Source organism: Notamacropus eugenii, chromosome 1 (assembly GCF_028372415.1).
Source record: "Notamacropus eugenii isolate mMacEug1 chromosome 1, mMacEug1.pri_v2, whole genome shotgun sequence".
Taxonomy (NCBI): Eukaryota; Metazoa; Chordata; class Mammalia; order Diprotodontia; family Macropodidae; genus Notamacropus; species Notamacropus eugenii.
In genome coordinates this window covers 512,239,230-512,256,932 of record NC_092872.1, presented here as the reverse complement: position 1 = coordinate 512,256,932, position 17,703 = coordinate 512,239,230, and the positions used below count along the sequence as shown (strand labels likewise).

Genomic DNA, 17,703 nt, shown 5'->3' with positions numbered 1-17,703 from the left:
AGCAAAGGGGAAATCTAATTGTCAGGTATTAAGCACTTGGACATTTGGTGGGCAGTTTTTGAATAATTTCTTTATATTTGTTTCCTCAGGTATATATACAGGAGAACATTAAAGATGTTTGTTGAGGGTTTCGTGACTTTTTGACTATAGCAAAAGGTCTTTGTTAACCAAGGTAAAGTAAATGGTCCTGAGAATACTTTCTACGTCAGTGGTGTCAAACTAAAATAGAAGCATGGTGGGGTAGTGGTACCTAAGATCTCTGAGGCCACATATTGACTTAGAAAGCCAAATATTAACATTATCTGTATTCTTTGCATTGTTACTTTGTTAAGTATTTTCCAAACAACATTTTAATCTGATTATGGTTACACCTGTGGTTCACTGACTGTATGTTTGACAATTGTGCTTTAAATAATCAGCTTGCGTAAGAGAGAATAATATAGCACAAATACATATGATATAAATATAATATGTGTATGCATAATAATATGTATACATATATGTAATACATAATATGTAGCTTACATTCTATTATTATTTCCATATGCACATATAGCTAATATGTAGTACTTGAGATTCATTAGGAGAAATTGATGAGAATATTGTCTACATGAAATAATGAAAAACACTCTGGATTTAGAGTCAGAAAGTCTGAATTCAAGTTTTGTCTCCGCTATTGACTTAATTTCCTTATCTGTATGGAGCAAAATTACTGGACTTGAACTTGAACTTGGTAGGATGTGGGAGTGGAGTCTCTCAAAGGACAGCTGCTACCTCAAGGTCCAGGGAAACTGTGAAGGACTTCACTTCTAACACCATAGCTAATGAGACCTCACTCATGTGCTTGCATTATCAGTCAGTAGAAACAATTGGTTCTTGGCAAAGTTATTGAGTAACATGGCACAGTAATCATAGTAGCTACAAAACGTCTTTTCTCCCACCTTCACCCCTCACCTCCTGAGGTATAATCTACCACAAACACACACAGTATTTGTGAGAACAATGTTCAGAAATTAAGCAAAATAGAACGGAAGCAAAGATGAAGGAAAACTCATGTGTCAAGCTTACAAATCTAATCCTGCAGAACCTGAAGGCACTTTCTTTTCTTCAAAGGTTCTCTCTTCATCTTAACTCTTGATGGTCAGGGCTAGCTCTCTTTTGTGGTAATTGACTTTCTTCTCTGCTTCTTGAATCTTCTTTCAGACTGTCTCTTTGTATCCCTGTGTGTTTAGAGTATGTGAGACTCTAACTCTCTTAACTTCAACTCTCCCTCTGACTTCTACTTCTCAACGGAAGGAGTGTTTCAGAGGGAAATAGGTCTACTGCTAGGCTAGGTGTCATGGCCTAAGTGGAAGGGAGAAGAAAGTAATCATTTCCTTCAGCTCAATGCGTCTCCTCCACATATATACTCCTCCAATTTCCCCAATTTTCTCTAGACTTAGCTATTTTCAAAATTCCCAGGGGGCATGACCCAATTTCAATCAAGCCTTTTGCCCCTTCTGATTTATTCAGAGAAAGGCATTTACACTTAGTAAAGGAATCGTCATGTAAAAACACCTTGTTAAGACTGACATCTAATTAGCTCTCTTATCTACTCTGCTTTATATATATTCTGCAACTGTTGTAGGGGGATCAAATCTCTGCTTGCTTGCATGTAAAATTAAGATAAAGGTGTTTGCATTACTAATATTACAACTTCCATTTAAGGAAAGCTCTACACTAATGCAAGTTGTTGTTACTAGGCAGGGTGCTGGCCTGCTAAGTACAGGGTGCTGGGGATTCATTCATTCATTCAGTAAACATTTATTTAGCACCTATGTGCCAGGCACCGTGCTGAGTGCTGGGGATTCAGGCAAATCATCTATATCTCTTCCTGCTCTTTTCTCTTTCCTCATATATTAATATTGGTGAAATTTAGTATGTCCTGCATCTGTGATATGATCATTCTGGATTATTACAAATGTACATATGAAAAGCTGACTGAAATGAACACTAGAGAAAAAGAAGGGAAAGGATATTTGGCAACTTGAGGTAGATGGGAATGGAAGAGGGTTGTTCTCTGGGCTATATGTGTATGAATCCCTTAGGTCTTTCTTACTTCACTCCCATAACTATACTAGGAAGGGATCCTCTGACCCCTACCCCTTCCCCTTTCCACCAACTCTCCAACAATTGACCTTCTCTTATATTAAAGAGGCGATGCTATATAAAGCCAACTGACACTCATACCTCAATCATGTGCTTTCATTATCAGTCAGTAGAAACAATTGGTTCTTGCCAAAGATATTGACTAACGTGGCACAGTAACAATAATAGCTAGAAAATGTTTTTTCTCCCACCCTCACCCCTCACCTCCTGAGGAATAATCTACCACAGATACACACAGTATTTGTGAGAACAGTGTCCAGAAATTAAGCAAAATGATTTCTCACTTCTCCAACAAAGAAATGGCACATTTCCTTATCTATTATCTAGAGCCGACTTTTTTCATTATTATTACCCAGTATTTTTGTTTTATTGTACTTTTCATGTATACCATTTTAGTCATTGTGTATATTGTTTTCCTTGTGCTGCTTACTTTACTATACATTGGTTCAGACAAATATTCTTACGTTCTTTAAAATTCCTCATATTCATTTTTTTCTTGTAGTAATATTACATTCCATTCCCATTCCACAGCTTATTTAGCTTTTACTCAACCAATGAGCACCTACTTTGTTTCCAGTTCTTTACTACCACAAAAAGTTTTGAGTGGTACACAAAGGATCTTTCTGTCTTTCACCTCCTTACAATATATGTCCAGTAGTATGATTGATGGATAAAGAATATGGGTAATTTGGTGACCTTTACCACAAAGTTCCACATTGTTTTCCAGAAAATTTGGATCAAGTCACAACTCCATTAAGAGTGTATTAATGTAATGGCATAAGCTTCGAATGCTAGGTAATCCCACTATCCAGGGAGCATCAGTATGATGTTGAGTAGATTGTGATACAGTGATGGTCCAATGTCTCCCCTGAACAGTAACCCAGCACACAATTTTTAAACTTTACCCAAGCCACTACACTAGTTCCTTATTGTACTCCTTCCTATAATCCATCACTGCCACCTGATTTCAATAGCTCTTTGTTGTTTTGAAAATATTCTCTTTGCTGAACATCCATATCTATGTTTGGTAAACTAGGTTTTATTTGTGTCTAAGGATGTCAAAATATCTTGTCATTTTATTCAAAAGTGTCAGTCAGCATTATTCTTATCACATCCCACCATTTTCCTGCACCTAAATGTTTACACAGCATTTTCACATCTATTTTGTCATTTGATTCACTCGCCTGTCCTTTGGGTTAAGGAAGGAGGGGGGCATTATTATTTCCATATTACAGATGAAGAAACTGAGATACAGATGGGAAATTATTTGATAACATATACTGCTACAAAGTGAAAGAAGTGAAACGCAAGCAAAGGTCTTCTTATTTCCTGTATAATGCTCTTTCTATTACATAGGAATAAGAAAAAATCTCACTCATGTCCTATGATTGGTGAAAGAAGTCTGAATTTGTAATCAGAGGACCTGAGTTGAAACTCCAGCTTTCTCACTTGTGACATTCATGACATTGTTCAAATCACCTCTCTGAGTTTCAGTTTCCTCAGCTTAAGTACAAGGGAATTGGACTAGATGACCGCTAAGTTTCTTTGGGGCTGTAAATCTATGATTTATAATTTTACTACTATCAGTCATTTAAATAAACATTTCTTAGTTTTTGTTTTACATCACAAAATTCCTGTTTAAAGTCTGAGAAAATTGAAATTGATTAAATAACAGGCAATATTTTAATTTATATTATTTCCTCTTTGTATAAATGACAGCTGAAATTATATGAGCCATTTCTAAGCATATTTTTATTTTCTTTGATATTTTCAATGAAAATCCACATATGACCTAGATATGGAATTAGATCTAGAAAATACCTTAAAGATCTTCTAGTCCAACTTATATATTTCCTAGATGAAGAAAGAGGCTCACAGTGGACAAATGACTTGTTCAGTATCACACAAGTGGTAAGTATTAGAACTGGCATTTGGATTGAAGTCCTTTGACTCCAAATCTAATGAAATTTCCTGTACCTTGTATGACCTCACATTTCTGGTACAGTTACTAATGTTTCCTCATAGGCATGGATATGAAGTATACCAAGAATCCTCTAATGTATCAGTAACACTCTTTGGCATAGGAACCTGACTCCCGATGGGATCATGTAGACTGTCTGTCCTCCTTCCAGTCGCAGGGTTCTCAGCATCTATCAGGAGACTATATGGTTGACTCTGGGGTCAGGGGAAAATCAACTAGACATTTTATCCCCCTTCAACTTCTGTGGCTGCTTTGCTTTCCATAGTTCAATCCTGAGTAGGTGGTCTGGAGACCATGATTGCTGTGGGCAAGAAAAGCAAGAAAGTTAAGATTTTAAAAGTTTAAAGAATTGCATATATGGACACCAACCCTCAAATTCCACCACTGACCCTTCATGGAATTTTGTGGAATGAGAAAGGTTAAGTTGGAAAGATATATATTTTTTTTAGCCAACATGATGACTAAAAGGCTGTACTGTATTTTGATGGTAAAAAAAGTTTTGATTTAAAAGGATACCTTTGAAAAGTATAATTTTTAAGTAAAGCTTAGATGCTAATTAAAAAATGAGTTGTTAGTTTCTTTAGTTTTTAAAAATTGATCCTTCAATCTTATTGCAAGTGTATCCCCTCTAGCACAAATTTCTTCTTTCTATTTGATCCTATGTGACTGTTTTTTCTTTTCAATGTTATTCCTATTTCCTCTGTAAAAACCTCAAAAGCTATGACATTGAGGCTGGTTATAATGGTTTTACTATCCTCAATAGAGAAAATTTTGTTGATATTTTTTTGCAAACATCTTCTTCTACTTTTCTTCTGTTTCCTATATCTTTCCAAGCTTTCTTTAGACTGGTTTTATCCTCAGTTGCTTTTCTCTGCTTTATGAGATAATACTGTTTATGATGGTCCTTCATAAGATTTTACAGATGAGAGCATATCTAATCCAGTATTAGCTGTGGTAACCATCTCTGTCTATTTGACCAGTAAGCTAAATGATTACTCTCTTATCTGTTTTCTGGGCTTTTTTGATTTATTTATTGAAGCAATTGATTTACATAAGTTTAACTCCTGGATGATATTATTGTAGTTGGTGTCAGTGTCATTTCTGTTATCCATTTTGCATTAAAAATTTTTTTCAATAGCTTGTTTAAATAATTAAATAATCTCTTTAATTATATGACAGATCATTTTCTTCTTATTAAAATATTAATTATATGACTTATGAGACAGTGATCTGGCAGCTGACTTAGGGATGAATCACTTGTCCACAAAAAGCTTTTTCCTGTCAAAATATAGTTAATTTTACTGTTTTGTTATGTTATTGTTGCTCACATTTGTAGACTTTTTTTTAAATGAATATTTATGACATAGAAGCAAGAGTTTTCTGTATAATCTACATATTTTTGGCCTGTCTCATTTCTTGCTGTGTAAGCTAAAATTATTTTCATGATAGTCTTTTTTAAATAAATAAATACTTACCATTAGTATTATAATGTGTGATGAAAACATATTCTATGAAATAATACTTCTTGTAGATTTTGTTTGTGTCAACTTTTTTTTTAGCCTCTCAGAGGAATACTTATGAAGAATTCTTCAATTTAATTGCAACTTCTTTGTGAGTTTTGGCTGTACTTACAGCACAAATGCCAAAATTAAGTCCTCCCTCAATATGTCTGCTCAGTGGTCATTGGACATAGATCTCACATTTAGAATATTAACAGACAAAAGTTGCTTGATGGCCTAAAAATTGTGTTTTTAGTACCCTTTTCCCTCTTTTCCCACTACACAAGCACCATCACTAGCCAGTACAAAGGTATAGAGACAGATGATAGAGTGGTATGCATATGAAACAGCAAGGAGGTAACTGTAGTTAGATCATACAGTATACAGAGCAGAGTAAAGTGTACAAAAATGGAAATTTTGGTTCATGAAAAGCTTTAAATGACAAAAAGATGAGTTTATGTTTGATGTTGGAAGTAAGAAGGAGCCACTAGATCTCTTTAAGTATGGGGGAGGAGTGATATGGTCATACCTATGCTTAGAAAAATCACCAGGCAGCTGGGTGAAAGATGGGTTAGAGTTGGGGGACACTTGAGTCTATATGATCCTAAGCAAGTCATTTACATTTTCTGTGCTGAAGGAAAGTCTCTAAAACTATAAGTGTCAGAGAAGTTGTCAACCTGCATCAGTGCAGAGAACTTCCTCATCTTGGAGTTTCTTGTGTCAATGCTCAGGGTCAATTAAAGGTACAGACCTTATCCCCTATTATTTTAGAGAATACATGGATCAACTATTGCTCTTTATTTTTCTTCTGCTTTCTACAAAGTCTATCTCTTTTAGACTAGTTTTTAATTTAAAAATATTTCCTTCCATAGCACAGTTTTTGTATCTCCACCACCCTCCCATTGTTTCAGCCTAGTTTTCCTTCTTAGAGTACCAACAATTAGAGATATCAGGAAGGATTTCTATAGGAGGTGATGCCTGAGAAAATCTTTGAAGAAAATTAGGGATTTGAAGAGATGGCAGTGATTGGGAACATATTTCTTTTTTTCTCTTTTCTTTTGTTTTTGTTGCTGAAACAAATATACAAGAAAAAATACTATAAAATTTACGATTGAAACTTAAATATATAATAAGAAAATGTTAAAAAGCATGTCAGCATAATGTAAGAGAGGATTCAAAACATTTACCAACAAATTTCCATTTCAAGAAAGCCTACATAATAAATACTGGCCATTGTGTTGCGAGCTGTCCATCTTTCTTTGCTTTCTTGTTATTTTTCTTTTGTTTTCTGCTGTGCACTTTTTACTTTGTTCATTTTCTTCTCCTTCCTCACTCCCCCCACCCACCCAGAAGGCTACAATTAAGCCCAGATATATTTATATAAAGATATGCTTATATACACATAATACATACATATATAAACATGTACTTTTCCTAACAAATTCTTTTACTGGATATATTTCACCAATGTCTATGCAAATGTATAGAAATGTGAGAAGGAACATTGAATTCTGAGAGTACAACTAGCTAGTATGCGTGTGTGAGGGGAATTTATATGACATGTACTTATAGGAGAAGTAGGTTGGAGCTTGATTGTGGAAGATTTTTGGATCAACTGAGGATTTTGTATTTTCCCTAGAGTCAAATAGAAAACCATTGAAAATTTTTAAACAGGTGAGTGACATGGTTAAAGCTAGGTTTTAGAAATATCAGATTGTCAGCTCTGTGGATAATGACTTGGAAAAAGGAGAGACAGAGTAGGTGGACTACTTAAGAGGCTTTTGCAGTAGTCAGTGTGAAAGGTAAGGAGGAATTCAAACTTGGTTAGTGGTACTATGAATGAAGAGAATTGGACTGTTCTAAAAGAAGTTGTAGAGACTGTAATGACCACACCTGGAAACTGACTGGATTTGGGTTGTGAAGAAGAGGGAGGAGTTAAAGATGGCTCTGAGTAAGAACTAGGGTGACTGGATAAATGAATACATTGGAACAGTAAGCCACTACTGCTTGAAATTATCCTCCTCCTCACAATTTATGTAGGATTGGAAAGAGGGTATTGACTATGGGAAAGAGGAAGGGATTTTTGGTTTAGTTACAACGGCCTTTTATAATTACAACAAGAAAAATAGATTCCCATTACTTTTAAAATATAGATAGTAGAACCTAATTACCAGTCTAGAGAGTATTGTATACCTTAAGAAATCAATGCTTCTGGAAACACAGGTAATAACATAAGTCTTTACATGTACTGACCACCGTTTGTGTCTTACAACATTAATTTCTCCTGGGCATGGAATATAGCAAATTCAAAAAGAAATAGCAGAGGATGATTCTTTATATAGTAGTAATAAACTTCCTCTGAGTATGTCTAAAGTATTTTTCAAACTACTTTTATATATTTAACCTGATGACTAATTACAAAGTTTTAGCTCTACTGTGTTGTTTCTTCATTTCTCTGAATGGAGAAAGTACTTCCCCACCCACTGTGCAACCCTTCTATAATTAGTCATGAAATAGCTTCTTTTCTGCTGTTAAAAACCTGATTAAAATAAGGCTATTCGCTGAATACATGGTGAATCTGAGAAGCATGTTTTGTTTCTTGAGCAAAAGATTTTATCTTATAGAGGAAAATGGGTTTTAGAGAAATAGAATAGGTAACTATATAGTGTGATTTCTAGAATTATAAGGTCTTTGATCACTAAATTTTGTACCTACCTGCTCATTAGTTGCTGACATTTCACAATTAGAGAGCAAATACGTTGTTTCTTATCTTCCCTCACTACTCTCGTCCAATATCTCTTCAATAAAATACTCGTTACCCTGTTGAAAAAAAAGCACATTAAATCTTGTTAGTCACTTGTGTCTCAGTGAATTAATTTGTCATGTTTCCTAGAGATCATATTTCTTCTGGATTGTAGTCACAACAACAAGGGCATTTCTTCCCTCCCTTCCTACATTTTTCCTTCTTTTTTCTTCTTTCTCCCATCCTTTCCCTTCCTTTATTCCTTTTTCTCTTTGCCAAAGCCCTATTGTTGTTTTCTCAAGCCTTCACAGTTCTTTATTAAGCCTCCAAAAGTATAATTTCTAATTCTGTTGTAAGAATCATTTGTTGACTTGCTGCTAAATTGAGAAATTCCAAGTAAATAAATTCTTGATAGGTTCAGCTGCTACTTGGCACTAGAAAAACTTGTAAGCCTTCCAGACCATTCTTTTTCAAAAAGAAGCCAAAAAAGGCAGGATTTTGATGTGAAGCAAAGTTCTTAAGGTGTATAAATATATTTTTAATGGAGAATATGAGGATTTTTGGGCAGGTTGATAAATTGGAGCAGGGAATGCAGTATACTCAGAAATTAGATATGAAGTATTCCTCAAAATCATTCATAATCTGGTGTGAAGCTATCAACAATTCCATACCTGGGTGTTGTTTTATTCTATGCCTTGTTAAAAAACTAAGGAAGAGCCCACAGAAGGAAGTCACGTGATGTCAAACATATATGTGTTTTTCTTCTCTGTTTATGGATATGAAAGCTACTTTTGCTGATTGACTGATCAGTCTAAGGTTTATAGATGAACAAGTTGGTATTTCAACTTGATTTTTTTCCTCTTTCTTTTCATATTACTGCCTAGAGTTGGACTGAATTTGGTCATTGAAGGTTGGTTGCTCCTTTCATCTAGTCCTCCATCAAGTCTTTGAAAATATTCATGAAGTGTCAGTACTCTAGACAATTTAAGTGCTCAGTCTCAAGTCAGTTTTCTTCACTAGAGTAAATAATAAGAAAGCCAATTTAGGATCCCATAAACTGGTAATGTAGAACCCTAGTTAGACAGCATTGGATTTAGAGCTAACACAATTCAGAGAATGTTTGGCCACCTCCTCCCTTCCATTTTACAGGTAAGGAAACTTAATCACAGAGAAGGGAAGAGACTTGCCAAAGATTACTGTCATGGAACTCAGCTTCAGTTCTATGTTTTTTGTCTTCACAGGATGATAGATTTAGAATTGGAAAAGATTTTAAGAGTTTAAACCCATTATTTTATCAATTAGGAAAAACAACTGAAGCCATGAAAGGTTAAATGAGTTGCCTGAAGTCATAGGAAATGGAAGAGTCTGGATTCAAACCCAGGTCGATTGACTTCAAAGTGTCCTTTCTCTGTACTCCAAATACAGTGATCTTTCCATTAATTTCAAATCTATTGTTTGTTTGTTTTTTTTTGCAAAATCATGTTTGTTCGTATCCAGTGTGTTGTCTACTACACTGTGCTATCTCCACTTATTGCAAAACTCTCATTGTATAGTCTGAGCTCTTGCCTGAACCACATTGTCACTTGTTGAATATGTCTCTGGTCACAGTCACCTTATCATTGGTTTGAATATAAGGAAAATGCTAATGTATTATCCTGAGGAGATTAAGGTCCTTCTTAATAAGAAGCAGTTTCCCAGAGAATTTTTTGTTTGCAATTACTTTTTAAGTAAGTGTCAGATTTGATGTTTACTAATTGGGTTTTCTCAGGTAAATCTCTGGCTCTATGAGCCTCATTCAAAAAGGAGTTAGGTGGACAAAATTATTTATAGTATTTTGTCCAATTCTAAATCTTGAGATCTTTAAAGTTTTCTTCAATGATTAAAAGAATAAAATCTCGCTTGGGTAACATTTTTTTCCTTTTTTTGCTTGCTCTTTTTTTGAAGTCTTTGTGCTACAGTTGCCTAGCTTCTTCAATGCTGCAGTATAACCCAGTTTTGACTGGCTTTATCTCTTCAAAACTAATATAGTGTTATTGGTACTTAAATTTATTATCCATGATAAAAGATGTGAGGCACCATTCATTACAGAAGTGTTTTTCCCTGAGCAGAAACCATAATATAATGGAGAGAGGGCTCAATTTGAATCCAAAAGAGCTGGGTTAGAATCTCCATTCCATTATTTATTTCCTCTATGACTTTGGCCAAGTCACTTTCCCCTGTCTGAGTTTCAGTATCCTTTCTCTAAAATAAGGGGTTGAAATTAGATATTCCCTAAGGATTCTTTTAGCTCTAAATTAAATGAATTATTTTATTTTCATCATTGGAACATGTTGGATGATTCCTTAAGATGAAACTTAGATGAATCTCCTCATGACTTGTTTTTCTTCCAGTTTTCTTGTGATGAAAAAAAAATAATTTGTTAGCACATGACATTGGAAAAGTCACCCTAAGTAAGCAGCTAGATCTAAATTACTGGCTTGGTATGTGCTGGCAAATTTTCAGAATAGTATTTCACACAATACTGTTCTAAAATGATCGCTGGGCAGTCTGGTGTTACTTATTGGGCAGACTGCTATATACATTCCCAGATGGATAGTATGTCACGATCACAGCATTAGGCTGTGGTTTTTTTGAATGTGAAAGAGATTTAAGGGAAAGCTTTTATTAGAGACATAGAGGATAGAGATGATGCTACCACACTCTCCTATTGATTATTAATAGCACAACTCAAAGATAGAGATTCTGGTTTTAGTTTTTATTTTAAAACAATTAAAACATTATCTTTCATCCAGAGGTGAATTTTCTTTTGAAGACACTAGCACTGATAGTAATTTACATGCTTAGCTTTTGACTTTGAAAGTGATTTGAACTCTACTTCACTGATTCCTTTTGGTTTATGCCCTCTCCTACTCTGGGACTATTCCAGGACTATGGATGTCAGTATTTATCATGCAGTAAATATGAGATCACAGGACCATAGAATTTAGCTCTATAAAGGACCTTAGTTTAGTACAGCTGGTTCATTTTACGGATGATGAAACTCAGGTCCAAAGAGGGGAAGGAACTCACCCAAGGACACGTAGATAGTAAGTCAGAATCAATATTTGAACTCATTTCCTTTGACTTCAAATACTTCTTCCTCCATGCCATGTGTCTATTAGGGAATATGTATGAGATTATCATTGAGTAAAAATCCATGTATATTCTTTTCCTTTTGTCTTTCACTTCCATTTACATTATAGCATTAAGTGGAGATCATCATCTTCATCATCATTATCCTCACTGCCCCCCCCCCCATCATTATCAGTGAAGCATGTCTCCTTGTTAGTATGATAGACTTTGAATCAGGGAGATCTGGGTTCAAGTGCTTTCTCTGTATCCCTGGGCAAGTCAATTAACTTTCCATGTCTCATGAAGCTCCATCAGACTTTTCCGCTAAGTCACAGAGAAGTTACTGTATGATATCCATTGGTAGAGGTCATCTTACACTTGTTTCCCATATTAAAAAAAATCACAATCCTTTCATACATTCATATAATAACAATGTTAACTGATATCCACACATAACACATATTCCAGTGGTGTTGGTATTGTTTTGTTGTTTCAGTCATGTCCAAATTTTTGTGACCCCATCTGGGCTTTTCTTGGCAAAGATACTGGAAAGGTTTGCTATATCTTTCTCTAGCTCATTTTCTAGATGAGGAAACAGAAATAAATAGGTTTAAGTGACTTGCTCAGGGTCACAGTTAGCAAATGTCTAAAGCAAGATTTTAACTCTGGTCCTCCTGATTCCAAGGCCAGCACTTTATCCACTGTGCCACCTAGCTGCCCATGTGTTTTCCAGTACTTTTATGCCTTGCAGTGGGTGGATATTACCTCTAAGAAAGGACATTTCAGTCTATCCATGCCTTTAAGGTTTGGGAACAAAAAACCCTATGAGGTATCATACTTTGGCAAGACAGAATCCAATTAAACTAAATCAAGATTTCTGTATATTTTAAGTAGATAAATAAAATAATTATTCATCATATCTAAAATGGGAATAATGATTCTTCCACTGGAGTTGTAAGGAAAGCATAGCAGCAATTGTAAACTTTTACAGAATATTATTATTTGAAAATTCCTGTGCTTTGGAATCAAGAAGAATTAGATTCAAGTCCTACTTCTGACCCATACTAGTTGTATAGTCATGGGCAAGTCATCTTGTCTTTCAGTATTCCAAACAATTCTCTAGGAACATAAATTGTAGATGAGTTACTAATGCTTTGGCATAAGAAGTTTCTGTACCAAAATAATCCCCTTTTCCCGTTGAGTATGTATATGTGTGTGAGCATGCGTGAGCATAATACATTGATAGTATCAATCCTCTATAATATAAAATTATTTAATATTAGTGATCTTATATTTGTGACATTAAATTAAGTTGCTTATAATAGAGGGATTTATGACTCATTCTAGGTTATTTCTAATAATTTCCTTTCTTCTGTTGTCCCTCAAGCTTCCTTTTAACAAACTAGGTCAATGGTTTTCTTATCAAAACATGAAGAAAATGGAGAATTCTGCCTCTAAAACACCCTTTATTTTTTTTTAATGTGTGAGCTACTTTATTCCATTCATGTCTATGTGAATAATTAGAGAGAAAAACTAAACACAGAAAACAATTATATGCAAATACCAGTAATGGTGTCAGTACAGATGTCAAACTCACTCTTGTTTTTATTTCCAGATTTATCAAAGATGCTGGCTAGTGTTCAAGAAAGCTTCAAGCAAAGGTCCAAAGAGATTGGAGAAATTTTCAGATGAGCGGGCAGCATATTTCAGGTGTTACCACAAGGTAAAGTTTGATTTACTTCAATAAACTTAGAGCTGGGAATTCCAACCTAATTTCCTGATAAATGTCAAAAAACAAAACAAAAACAAAAAAACAGAGAAAGTGACTTCAGTAGAAGTTTGTGTTAATGAGGCTGAAGACAACAAAGCAATATGCATGTATTGAACACTTATCATATTCTAGGTACTGTGCATGCTTCTGAGGATATACAAACAAAAATAAAGCTGTCTGTACCCTCAATGAGCTTACATTTGATTGAAGGGAAGCATCATATGCATTTAAAATTAAATATAACATACACAACTTAATTCCTGGTAACTATTTTGTAGATGGCAGAGTGGATAGAGACTGGTCCTGGAATGAGAAAAATCTGAGTTAGAATCTAACCTTGGATACTTACTAACTGTGTGACTCTGGACAAGTAACTTTACCTCTGTCTGTAATATGGGGATAATAATAGTACCCATCCCCCAGGGTTATTATAAGGATCAAATAAGATAATTGTACATTTTGTTGCAAGTCTTAAAGTGTTATATTGATATCATCATCATCATCATCATCATCATCATCATCATCATCATTATCAGTATAATTATCATTACATAAAGGTCAGTTTGCTAGCAACAGAAGCCCATTCTATCCAGAGAGGCACAGGAGAAGGGTAGGGTGGAGATCAGGATGCAGGAGGATGGGACTGACATGAATGGAGGAGAGCCGGACAGGGAGAGAAGTCAGTAGTTCAGAATCACAGGGATTCTGAATGAGCTATAGGGAAATAGCAGTGGTAATTCTGATTTTAAGAGGCCTGTTGGTTGGCAAGGGGCTGGGAGGAGGAGAAACAAGGTGAGGACACATTTAGCAACAGGGCAGATGAATCTTCAAGACAAGAATAAATGGAATCTTAAGCCATATTTGAAGTAGCTCCCCGGTCAGCTCTGCCACATGTCTTATTTCAGTATTAAATAGATTACTTGGAGGGGAGAAGAGGGGAAGGAAGAAATCAAGAAAGCTTGTGGTTCACAACTCATAGTTGTAGAATAAGTGGAAGGGAGTTGTAGAGTCCCTGGAGAGTTGTAGAGATGGTCTAGGAAGGGGTTGGTGAATATCTGGGTTCTGTCTGGTGACAGAATTATTTTTTTGGAGTGAGTATGTCTTTTAAGGAGCTGAATAACCTGAGATAGAAATTGTCCTCCTGAATGTATTTCCCAAGGTTGATACATGAAAGCTGGTTTTCTGACTCAAAAATGGAGCTTGGGTTTTCCTAAGAATATGAATGAACATTTTCTATAGGTTTATATGCATAGAATTGTTTTATTTTCCTTCACTGTGGAATCAGTCTTCAGTTAAACACATAGAACCACCATGGAATCAACTTACCATTTAGAGTCATCAAATGGTAACTGGACTATGTTGTGTACTCTGTGAGTGAATCATAGAATCCAGGACTTGCCTCCAAGAGAATGTGCAAATTCCTTAGTGTGACAGTTAAAATCCTCTGCAATCTGGCTCCAACCAACCTTTACAGATTTAGTTCACATTATTCCTTTTTCTACTCCCTGTTGTCCCCAAACTGGTTGACTGGCTATTCCTGGAACTCAAAATTCCATTCCATGTCTCCATGCCTTCGCATAAGTTGTTCCTTATGCTTGGAATGTAAACACACCCATGTTTCACCCATCAGAAAAAAAAAGCCAACAAAATCTTCCTGCTAGCTATCAATTTATAGCTTTCCTCCTCTTCTTAGTTAAACTTGAGAAAGATATCTATGGTAGATGCTTCTGATTCCTCTCATCTTATTCTTGTCTAATCCCTCTGCAATCTGCCTTTCAACATCATCATTCAGCCGAAACTGCTTTCTCCATAGTTACCAATGATATCTTAATTAACCATTCTAATGGTCTTTTCTCAATCCTCTCAATCTCTCTGCAGCAGTTGGCAATGGTGATTGTATTCTCCTGTGAATTCTCTCTGACACTGCTGTTTCCTTCTTCTTCCCCTTCCTGTCTGACGGCTTTTTCTCAGTCTCTTTTGTTGACTCTTTATCTATGTTCCATTCACTGCCCATAGGTGTGCCCCCAACAATTTGACCTGGACCCTCTTCTCATTTCCCTCTCTATTATCTCATTTAGATATGTCATCAATTTCTGTTTATTCAATTAAAATCTTTATGCAGATGATTTTCAGCTCCATATATCCATTCCCACTCTCTCTTCTGACCTACTGTTTGATATCAACAACTGCCTTTTGTCCATCTTGAACAAGATATCTTATAGAAATCCAAAGTTCAACACAGACAAAACATAATTCACCGTCTTTTCCACCAAATCATCCCCTCCTCCATTCTTTCCTATTATTTTCAATGGCACCATCACTCTCCCAGTCACCTAGGCTCACAACCACGGTGTTATTCTTAATTCTTCATTCCCACATGACTTGTTTAATCTAGTGACAAATTTTGCCATTTCTACCTTCACAAAATCTTTTGTACATATCCTTCTCTCTATGTATACAGTCATTGTATACACTGTATATAGACACAGGCCTTCAAAACCTCTCACCTAAACTACTGCGAAGTTTGTTTTGCCTCAGTTTTCTCCACACTCTTCTACCCTCTGTTGTGCTGCCAAAGTTATTTTCTTAAAATGTAGGTTCATTCATACCACCTCCCTACCCAATAAATTCCAGTGGTTCATTATTCTTTCTGGGATCAAATATACATTCCTTTGATTGGCATTTAAGATCTTTTTAACTTAAACTGTTTCTATCTTTGCAGTCGTCCTATTTTTCAGTTCTCTCCACACATTTAATGATCCAACTGCACTGGCTTACTTGTTGTTCCTCACATATGATATATTATCTCTAATCTCAGGGCCTTTGTATTGGCTGATCCATCATACCTAGAATCTTCTCCCTCCTCTTCATCTCTTGGTTTGCCTGACTCCCTTTAAGATTCATTTCAAGTCCCATCTTCTTCAGGAGTACTTTTCTAGCCCTCATGCCATGTCCTCTGAGATTTACTCCATCTACTTTGTGTGTGTTTATGCATATTGTATGTGTGTAATTGTTCATATGTTACCTTCCGCATTAGAATGTGAGCTTCTGGAAGACTGGAACTATTTTTGTCTCTGTATATATCCTCACTACTAAGCATAGTACCTGACACATAGTAAGTACTTAATAAATGCATGTTGATGAATTCCTTATTTGTTGATGCATCTTTGAAACATCATCAGTTTCCATCAAAGCTTATCTAAGGTGCCACTTCCTTTGGGAAATCTTTTCAACTTCAAGAAATAAGTTGAATGACCACTTGTCAGAATTTGTGGAGGTTCGATTTCTGAGGTCACTTTCACTTCTGAAACTCTGTAATTCTTATCGTTATAATCATTTGTGTTTTCTTTCATATCTTGTGTTTGCTTAAATATTTCCAAGCTCTTTGAGTAATAAATAATATTTTTGGTTGCATTTGAATCTCTAGTGCCTAAAGTAGCTAGATGGCACAGTGGGAAAATAGATAGAGCTGGACCTGAAGTAAGGAAGACCTGAATTCAAATATGGCCTCAGACACATAAAAGCTATGTACTTCTAGGCAAGTCACTTATTTTCTATGTGTCAGTTTTCTCATTTGTAAAATGGGAATAATAATAACAGCTCTGTTCTAGAATTGTTGTGAGGATAAAATAAGAAAATATTTATAAAGTGCTTTGCAAACTTTAAAGTGTATTATTATTATTAATCATTTTTGTTGACATTGTCATTTTGTGTATAAATTTGTGTATATATTGTGTTTTTAATAAGTATTTGTTTAGATTAAAGACTACTTCAAAAAGACATCTTGTCTCTTACTCTAGCTTTATACAACATTCTCTTTAAATGGTCACATGGTTTTGCTTGAGGTAATTGGATTACATGATGTCTAAGGCCCTTTCTGCACTAGATTTATGATCCTAAAAAATTTGAGTGATGGGAAAACTCAGTTACCCAAGAGGGATCCCACACCCTTGTGAAACTATACTAATTTTAAGGAAGCTCTTCGTTAAATTGAGCCCAAGTATGCCTCATTATTTCTCTTTAGTGGTTTGAATTCTGCCCTCTGGAGCTATATAAAATGAATATAATTCCTTTTTCACATTGCAATTCATCAGATATTTGAAGACTGTGGGCATAATTTCCCACTTGCTTTACATTCTTTTCTCCAAACCACCAACACCCTGCTTTGATATTATGTCTGAGGCTATCTTAAATTAGCTGCATTTGTATTTTTTGCTTTAAGGAAAATGTATCAAATTAATAAGATAAAATTCTTTCTTCAAGTCTCTGGCTTTCTCAAAGAGGAGAAACTAAGCCCATATTGTGTCTTTAGGTCTCTGATGTACAATAATGAGTAGCTGGTCTTTGGTATTAGAAAGTCTGGCTTAAGTCTCATCTCTAACATTACTGAACTGGAAGACTCTGGTCAAGTCACTTTACTTTTCAGTGATTCTGGTGACCCTCTAAGGAT

The 17,703-nt window shown here is 35.3% G+C and overlaps 1 protein-coding gene across 1 annotated transcript in view; it reads left to right on the top strand.

Annotated features, from left to right (window-relative positions):
• The window catches only part of DOK5 (docking protein 5), a 146,843-nt gene that overhangs the window by 46,209 nt on the left and 82,931 nt on the right, over positions 1–17,703 (top strand). Inside the window, exon 2 of the mRNA XM_072633499.1 lies at positions 13,098–13,205. Within this exon, the coding sequence (XP_072489600.1) occupies positions 13,098–13,205 (108 nt within the window). The remainder of the gene's footprint in view (positions 1–13,097; positions 13,206–17,703) is intronic.